Here is a 10,551-nt window from a genome sequence, read left to right on the forward strand (position 1 = left end):
ATATATATATATATATATATATATATATATATATATATATATATATATATATATATATATATATTGTAACTGATATATGTGTATATGTGTATAAATATATACATGTACATATATGTATATATGTACATGTGTATATATTATTTTTGTTTTATTCTATATTTATTTATTAGTGTAAGTTCTATATTAATTTATATATTTGCTTTATTCTGATAACTTTATATTCCATGTTTATATTCCATCTATAATATAAGTTTGTGTACTTATATAGTTTTGTACTTATATAGTCATATACTTAAAGTATACAAATACTTATCATTACTTAACGATATTAGTGCATTTACCAGTATCATATAATTATATTTAATAAATATTACTTAGTTTTCTGAATTTATATTTTTCAGTTATGACTATAATATAAAGTATTTCATTTTAACTTAGTTTAAAATGTTATTATAAAAAGACAGTATATATACATACTATATACATTTATAATGTATTACACAGTTAAGTTAACTTACAACTACAAACCTAATCCATTAAATCCTATGCTTTATCATTTTAACTTTGCTTTTTTATTTCAATTTGTTGCTTTATCATTTTGTTTGCATTATTTCTATATGCTTAGAACTTGTAATAGACTTATATATAACGCATAAATATTAGTTTACGAGATATAGTATTAAAATAATCCTGCAAACTAGTCAAAAAAACGTATTCAAAAACCATAGAGTCATCTAATGTGACTGCTGCTTTTTTCGATTCACTCAAAGTGCAATCTAATCAATAAGCATACATATAACATTATCTCATATGACTCTTTAGAATGGTATTGCTCTGACTGTATTTCCAAATATATACCATTTAGTACCCTTTCTGATCAAGAACTTATGCTTACACTTTTATGCAAGAATCTTCCACTAAAGTTATTAAAATCTCTTAAATCTCTAATACATTATTCATATCTCAATTCAATTTTGAGATATGAATAATTTATATAATCCAACTATTATTTGTAAATATCTTGGTGTTACTGAGTTCAATAACTCGTTAAATCCTGATACTGATATATATCTTCATCTCAATATTGCTTCCTTACCACAACATATCGACAATCTCCATAGCCTTATTGGTACTCTTTACACTTCTCCTTGTTTAGCTGCATATATCGTCATCCAACTTTAAATCAAAAACAATTCATTGCAAACCATTTAATTCCTTTACTTGAGAAATTAAGTTATGAAAAAAAAGATATTATATTAATGGATGATTTCAACATGAACTTTATTAATTATAGGGAATCTCCTATTATTTTTAATTAGCTCCAAACATTATGCTCTTGCTCGCTTCTCCCGACCATTATTCTTCCAACACGTATAACTTTAAAAACCAAAATTCTCATTGATAATATTTTTATAAACTCCTATTCTCCTGAAACAATCTCTGAAAATCTAACAAGTTCTATTTTAGACCACATAGTGTAGTTCTTCTTTATTCCTGGTATTACACCAAAACAAATATATAAAAATCTCTAAAAGATGCTTCAAAAACTTTGATACTGACACTTTCATACAAGATATATCTAGTATGAACTGAGAGGTAAAAATAAAAAAACGAGGACATAAATAAATTAATGATAAGTTTTTTAAATACATTTGAAAAATTTCTAGACAGACATGCTTCCCACAAATTTCTAACAAATAAACAAATTACAAATTAAAGAAACCGCTGGTATTCTTAAATCCATCTCAACCATAAATGTCATTTATAAAAAAAATTTTAAATCAAACAATATAAATACAAGAAAATTACTCTTTCATAAATTTAGGTTATATAGAAATAAAATAAGCAACATACTTAAACAGTCCATTAAAATGTATTATATTTCCTTTTTCAACAGCATTAAGAGAACTTGGAAAAGATAAAAAAAAAGTTATCAACATCAGACCTACAGTTACTTTGCTACTATCCAAGAGAATCTAATAAACAAAAAAATTATTCCTAAATATGATATTAGAGACTTTCCAAAAAAATCCTTATGAAAACTCTTTATTCTTTGAGCCAGTGACTGAAGTTGAGGTGTCGAGTCGCATAATGAAACTTCAAAACAAAAAAAGGCCTAAACAGCCTTCCCACATTTATTTTTAAGCTTATTCCAAACATAGTCTTAAAGCCACTATCCATAACTATTCAAAACTCATTTAGAAATGGAATTTTCCTAGATCTCTTTAAGATAGTTTAAGAGACACCAATACATAAAAAAAGGTTCTCTTCTGGATTACTTTAATATACGCAAAAAATTAGAACAGCTTTGGACAATAAGTTATTTGGTGTTTTTGTGGTGTTTTTGTTGATCTCCAGAAAACCTTTAATACAGTTGATCAATCCATTCTAATCCGAAAGTTGGAGTACTACGGTATCAGAGGCACAACACCCCAATGGTTTTCTTCTTATCTTTAAAATAGAATATAATTTGTTTCTATTAATGAGATAGAATCTGATTAATATAATCAACAAATGGTTTCCCACAAGACTCTGTATTAGGACCATTGTTTTTCCTTCTTTTAATTAATGATCTTAATATCTCTCTCTCGAAGTTTCCATTTCGCTGATGACACAAATCTGCTTTTAAAAAACAAATCCTTAAAACGATAAACAAGAATATTAACCATGACTAGCGAATCTATTCCAGTGGCGTCTATCCAATAAATTATCACTTAAATCCCAAAAACCTGAAATTATTATCTTTAAATCAATTAAAACAAAAATAAAAAAGCACCTGAATTTCAGATAAAGTGGTCAAAAAATAGATCCTGTGAAATTTGTCAAGTATCTTGATATCAAAATTGATTCCAATTTAAGTTTTGCATTCCATCTTCAAGACTTAGCACTAAAACTAAGCAGATCCAACGGTACGTTGGGCAAAGTTCGACTTTATCTTAATCTTGAAACGCTTCTTAACATATATCATGTAATTTTTGAGTCTCATCTTAGATATGCTTGTCAAATATGGGGACAAATTCAATCTCTAACACTTAAAAGGTTATATCACCTCCGAAATAAAACCCGAAATTTTAACTCTGACCCTAATATCCTCTACTACATATCAAAGATACTTAAATTAAAAGACCTTATTCAACACTCTAACTGTTTGTTTGTTTGGAAACAGCAACATAAAACATTACCTCCTCCATTTATTGACTTTTTTACTTATAAAAGAAATACTCGCTAGAAACTTCGATCAACTAAAAGCTTCAATCTATACCTAAACAAAGCTTCAATCTATACCTAAACATAGAACTGTTTGTTTTGGACATGAATCGATTATATATCAGAGCATATGCATATGGAGTATATATATACAATAATGATAATAATAATTATCATTCTTATATATATAATAACGATAACAATATTAATAATAATTAAAATAACAATAATAACAATAATAATAGTAATAATAACAATATTAATAATAATTAAAATAACAATAATAACAATAATAATAGTAATAATAACAATGAAGAAGAAGAAGAAGAAGAAGAAGAAGAAGAAGAAGAAGAAGAAGAAGAAGAAGAAGAAGAAGAAGAGAGAGAGAGAGAGAGAGAGAGAGAGAGAGAGAGAGAGAGAGAGAGAGAGAGAGAGAGAGAGAGAGAGAGAGAGAGAGAGAGAGAGAGAGAGAGAGAGAGAGAGAGAGAGAGAGAGAGAGAGAGAAAGAGAGAGAGAGAGAGAGAGAGAGAAAGAGAGAGAGAGAGAGAGAGAGAGAGAGAGAGAGAGAGAGAGAGAGAGAGAGAGAGAGAGAAGAGAGAGAGAGAGAGAGAGAGAGAGAGAGAGAGAGAGAGAGAGAGAGAGAAGAAGAAGAAGAAGAAGAAGAAGAAGAAGAAGAAGAAGAAGAAGAAGAAGAAGAAGAAGAAGAAGAAGAAGAAGAAGAAGAAGAAGAAGAAGAAGAAGAAGAAGAAGAAGAAGAAGAAGAAGAAGAAGAAGAAGAAGAAGAAGAGAGAGAGAGAGAGAGAGAGAGAGAGAGAGAGAGAAGAAGAAGAAGAAGAAGAAGAAGAAGAAGAAGAAGAAGAAGAAGAAGAAGAAGAAGAAGAAGAAGAAGAAGAAGAAGAAAAGAAATATAAGTCTGTTGAAAACATAAAGAGAAACATAAAACATCATAAATTTTCATAAAATATAAACATTTCATAAATTTTTGCTTAAAAACTTTATTATTTTTTCGTATTCAAAAATTTTTTCATCAAAATGTAAAACATTATAAAGTAAGAAATGAAACATTAAAAAATATATATATATATAAATATTTCGAAGCAATAAAATAAATAACAGAAATTAGTTAAAGCTGTTAAAATAAATATAGGTTGATCGGGTTTTAATTTTTAAAATTGATTTCTGATTATCTGAATGGTGCAGTTCAGGAATAATCTTTTGTGCAAGAGAAGATACTTATGAATGATTAATTTATGAATCTTAAATCATTTAAGTATATAAATATAACATTAATAGGTTAATGCTTAATTGAAAAGTTATATTAAACATGTAACGCTCGAATTTATTAGCAATATTTTGCCGAATAAAATAAGTTTTTTTCTTTTGTCTAAAAGAAATTAGCCTTTATTAACTTTTAAATGTAACTCTTGTAATGGAGTATTTTTTCCTCCAGTAACTGCAGTTGAACAGGAGCCGTGTATTTGCAACGTTTTGTTATAATTCACAAAACTGCATTCGCACAACAGTGGGTTTTCATTTAAATGAAGATGAGTTAACGGCTTGAATGCATCAAATGGAAAAGTGGAAATTTGGTTGCTGCCAAACTGTAATTAAATTGCGTGGGAGAAATTACGTACGGCGGATTTGATTGACGTAGTTTCCTTGAGAAAATGTAAATATAATATAAGCAGTTTTTTTATGAGCATATTTGAGGTGATTTGTAAAGTATAAATTAAACGCAAAACTTTTGTGAAGACAGTTTTTTAAATGAGTAAAAAGAAAGACCTTAAAATTATAACGTTGTGCTGCTTGCGAGAAAACTAAACAAATTGAAGAGTTTTCAATGAAGATAGTGATTTGAATACATCAGATGGAAAGATTGATATTTGGTTGTTGTAAAAAGAAAGATAAGTTAATATAGTTAATGACTTGAATACTTCAGATGGAAGTGTAAATATTCTGTTGAAATGTAGATAAAGGGTTGTTAATGAAGTTAATGACTTGAATGCGTCAGATGAAAGAGTGGATATTTGGTTGTAGTCTAAACGAAGACTTTCTAACGAAGTCAATGGCTTTAATAAATCAGATGAAAAAGTGGATATTTGATTGTGATTTAAAAAAAGAAAAGCTAATGAAGTTAATGTTTTGAATGCGTCAGGTGGAAAAGTGGATATTTGATTGTTATATAAAGAAAGATAAATGATTGAAGTTAATGACTTAAATACGTCTGAAGGAAGAGTGGATATTTTGTTGAAATAAGTAAAGGCTTGTCAATGAAGTTAATGGCTCGAATACGTCAGAGGGAAGGGTGGATATTTGGTTGCTATCTAAAGAAAGAAAAATTAATGAAGTTAATGACTTGAATGCGCCAGATGGAAAGGTGAATATTTGATTGTGATCTAAACTGAGACTTTTTAAAGAAGTTAGTGACTTATATGCGTTAGGTGGAAGTGTTGATATTTGGTTATTGCCTAGATTAAGAGTTGTTAATGAAGTTAATGATTTGAATACGCCATATGGAATGGTTATTTGGTTTGGATGGTTATTTGGTTTGAATCTAAATAAAGGACTGTTAATGAAGTTTAAGACTTGAATGCGTCTGATGGAAGGGTGGATATATTATTTATATATTATCGTTAAATAGAGCTCTGTTATGTTAGGTGGAATTTCACTTGGTAAATCTCTCAAACCACTTCCTTTGCAATATACATTCGTAGATTTGTATATACATGGCGGTGGACAACTTGTTGCGCAAAATATCGTCAGTTGAAATCTAAAACAAATAAAAGTCTGTTATTCACTGACGCTCTCTGCATCCTCTTTTCCCTCAAAGAAAAAAAATTGTTTAAATTAAAATTACAATCACTCAGTTTTAAGATTCACAGCATTAATGATAATATTTCACAAATTTAATTTTTTTTTGTGGTTTTTTCTTAAAAGGGTACTTAAAATTGCATTTTAAAGTGCTAAAAAAGTTAAGCTCACCAATGAGCGCTTCAGGGGTGTTCTTTGAATGATAATTTTTATTCAAAGTTTTTTAATCATTGGTTTCTTTGACGGATATTTTTTCCAATATGATGGATATTTTTCCTTATCAATGCCTTCCTTGAAATCGAATTTGAATAGATATGAAAAAATTTTCAAAGTTTTGAATTTTTCACTTTTTCGGTTTTTTAACCCTTAACCTTTCTACATATAATGATAAAAAAAACAAAAACTTCCTCTTCTGTACATTTATTGTCATCTTTAAAACCAACCAATTCAAATGATAGATAAAAAGACCTCTTTCGAATCAACTAAGTGTTTCTAACATTTTTAATTAAATGTATTATAGAATAAACATATTTGTCTGCAACTTATTAAGATAGAGACAATACAGTATTTATAACATTGTTTATGACAATATTTTATTTTTCTTAACTAATTAAAACTTTTCTTTATATTTTTTTCACGTTTGATTTGATTATTGAGCTCCTAGTTAAATCGTCATCTTAGAAGAGGTCATCTTAGAAGACGTCATCTCAGAAGATTAGAAGCCTTAATTCAAATAATAATTGCCCATGTAAAATCATCCATCACTTTATTGTTCACAACTACAAAGGAATCACAATTGAATATTTGTATTTAATTCTTTTTTCTTCAACTGTTATTTAAAAAACTGTTCATTTTTAAAAATTTATTGGCAATCAAATTTGCAGAAAGCTTATCTGAAAACCTTTTCACTTGGTAACTTCCCTTCTGAAACATATTCGCTATTTCATATAAGGGAGTGACGAAGTCTGAAACAAAGCTCTCTTGCTTTTCATGGCTATGACGATTTTCTTTGAGTGAAATGAGAAAGCTACGTTGGTGGCTTTCAATGAGTGGGTCGCAGCATTCAGGTTTTTAGCTCATTTTTAAAGTATTATAAAAAAATTTTAAACGGCCATTTTTAATTAATTGATTTTTTAAAATAATTATCTATGTTATCTATATAGAATATAAAAATTTAAAATTTCTCTTAATTATGAAAAAAGTTAGATCAACATTAACTTCAGAAAATAATTTACACACAAAGTTAGAAGCATGTCCAAGGCTAAGGTTTTTTTTAAAATTAAGTTTGATTTGTAAACAAAGAAAAAACTAATAAATATAATTTTTTTCCTAAACTTTTATAGATTTTTTAAAGCATAATTATCAACAATCATATCATTAAATAAATGATCAAATATAACTGTATAAAGTATGTATTAGAAAAAAAGTATTACTATGTATTAGAAAAAAAGAAGAGCTGAAGATCTTGCTCCAAGAAACCTAGGCAAAATGATTCAAATACGACAAAGAAGTCAGCTGAATTAATGCAAAACAACTCGCAAAATTGATTAAAGCTAATGGTGGCCCAACTCGATACTAAAAAGTCATAAAAATTAATTAGAAATATTCTCAAAAATCTTGTTTAGATACTTATTTAACGTTGAAAATTTGTTAAATTTGAGTGTTTTTCTTTAAGCTTTGAGCAAAGAAAATTAATTACCATTATTTTTCTTTTTTAGTCATCTAAAACCTTTCATTAAATTTGCTTTCAGAATGATTTTAAAATTCTTCTTCAAATTTATTTTTTTCTGAAATAACTCGCCAAAGTTTATTTTTATCTCTCTAACTGTAACTAATGAATAATAGTACTTAATTCTATGTCATTTACCTTATAAGTCGGTTGTAATATGAATATTAGCAAAAATCACATAGGCATTTATAAAAAACTTCTTCAAACGCTTATTTCAATAAACAAACGCAGTTGTCACGTCACACACACAAGTGTTGCAGTATAAACTTCCCGTTGGTAAACGTACCGAAAAAATACCAGTGGTTACTTTATAAATAACACCCTTACAATTTAAACCATAGAGAAAGGGTATTAGAAGGTCGTGGGCCTAAGTGACCAACATAACAGAGCAATATGTTGAGAGAAATAAACATGAGTTTTATGAGTTTTGATGTAGGTATTTTTTTATTGGTATAAGTAGCTGTTTGGTTTATGTGGAGTTTATTATAAAAATTTTATACTTTAGAAAATTTTTATAATAAACTTCACATAAACTAAACAGCTATTTATATTAATATATAAGTCATTAATTTTATAACTATATTAGAATTACGTATCTCAAACAATTTTAAAACTAAACATTAAGAATGCAGAAGCGTATTATGAAACGAAGTTATTGGCATAAAAGTTTGTGAAAAGCAAGCCTAAATATTGATTTTTGCTCCGCCATGTTTAACAGTTTAAAGAGTGTATTGCGGTTTGACTGAAGAGTTAGGTGGCCTCCTTACATACATCTGCGTCCACTTAATCCAAATAAAACAACTTTGTTCTCATCAGACCACATAATTCTACGCCCTTTTGAAGCAGACTATTTATATGCATTTTTGCAAAACTCATTCTTGCCACGTGCCTTCTTTTAAAAAGGGGAATGTTTTTTGGGCTTCTGGCAACCAATTTGCTTTTTACTAACCACCCCCCACGTACTGTTCTCAAAGAAATACTTAAATTTAAATCTTCTTTAACATTGTAGGAAGTTACAAAAAGATCGGCAACAGCAGCACATTTTATTAACCTGTCTATATGTTCACTCTTTTTTCTTTATCAACCTCTTATTTCACTTATATTTTTTCATTTTAAAGCATTTCTGATCATCATAGGAGAACAACCTTATGTCTCATGAATAAATGCATGTGTTTTTCCTTCTTGCTTAAATTTTATAATAAGACGTGTTTTTTTTTGCAGTAAAATGCCTTGCATGACCTATAATTTCTATTTATAAAACAAATTTATTTAATTTAACAACATTTATGTTGTTTTAACCAAGAACTCTAATTATGTTCATACATAATTTTCGGGACTTAACCAAAGTATTTTAAACAGGGTTAACAACGTTTTTTACTCTCATTTCTATGCTCAATGTATGAACTACTATCATACTTAAATTTGTTAATTTATATTTAGATTTAAGTTAAAATATCATCGAAAATAATCATTCTACTACTATTATTTTGAAGATGTAACATTACAGAAGATGTAAAGAACATTCATCTTTATATCGAAATTTAACTTCGCCTACTAAGTTAAAAAAACATTTTTTTAAAAATCTCTTTTCAAGTCGTTTGCAATTGGGTAGCATAAGTACTTTGTTGCCATTCTATTCATCTTAACAAACTCAGCAAACCGCTAGGGTATGGCAAAAGACTGAATCAACATTAGAATACAAATGATAATAGAGCGAAATTTAAGTGTTTAGAGACTTAAAACAAAGGAATTTTATTCTTACTATATTTCTTCTACCATTTTTTTTTCAGCTAACAACTTTATAGTTTCCTAAATTTCTAATGATTTTCGTTGCATTCAAAAATCTTTTCTTTTCTATTTCTATTTATATATAATTATGTATATTGTATATAGATAAATGTGAAATACAGATATATAAATGGTATCTCTCATGCGTTCTTTAATTCAGAAAATGGCGTTATATTTTACACCCAAGTTGCAGGCTAATGAGTAGCGCAATAAATACAATTGTATTCACATATACATGCACATATACACATATGGTCAAATAAAAAATTATAAGGTGTACATATACACACAAAAAAATTATAGATATAAAGAATGCAATTAGGCGTAACTTTTTAAGTAGGAATGATGTAGTGGCTTTCAGGAACTGAAAAAAGTCATAGAAACGAAAAATTTTGATGTAATATACAGGATGTCAGTAGAATGTCTTGGGCAGAAATGATTTATTTGTATTGCTCTATTTTGAAGTGAAACGATTTTAGAAAGACAGACGGCTCTTGACTGTCCCCAAACTTGACCTGCATATCGTATATGTGAATCAAAAACTGAAAGATATATGATAAGTAAAGTTTCAAAGTTTTGTGTCGAGCTTTTGCTGACCTTATCCTAAAACTAAACCATTTTGGTGACATTCCAACGACATGTCAGCAAAATGGCTTAATTTGAGGATAAGATCATTTATATGGGTTTTGAATGAAAGTTAATATACTATACAAGAAAAGTTACATATACTAGACAAAGATACTAGACAAAGAAGTTTTTGACCACTTATTCTAAAGTTCTAGTATATTTAAAATTCTTTTTAATTTTCTTAGAAATGTTAGTTTTCTTATAAAAGTAACAAACTGTTGGCGATTGGAAAGATATGGTTTAAACCGCTGCAAGGGTATGCCTGTACAATTATCTTTAAAACCAGCTAATTAATACGATTAAAAGTGTATTAAATGTCTTAATTAATTGATTCTCTATCGAATGGTATATAATTCGAACTTGTTAGGTTAACCAGTCTTGAGTAATTA

The 10,551-nt window shown here is 27.9% G+C and overlaps 1 protein-coding gene across 1 annotated transcript; it reads right to left on the reverse strand.

Moving 5' to 3' along the window:
* Positions 1-5,024: 5,024 nt before the first annotated feature.
* LOC136087996 (leucine-rich repeat-containing protein 15-like) lies at positions 5,025-9,379 on the reverse strand. Its single transcript, XM_065811632.1, is given in 3 exon segments — positions 5,025-5,460; positions 5,462-5,761; positions 9,369-9,379. Coding segments are annotated over 3 exon segments (747 nt in total).
* Between the last annotated feature and the right edge of the window lie 1,172 nt (positions 9,380-10,551).

This window comes from Hydra vulgaris, chromosome 12 (assembly GCF_038396675.1).
Source record: "Hydra vulgaris chromosome 12, alternate assembly HydraT2T_AEP".
In the NCBI taxonomy this organism is placed as follows: Eukaryota; Metazoa; Cnidaria; class Hydrozoa; order Anthoathecata; family Hydridae; genus Hydra; species Hydra vulgaris.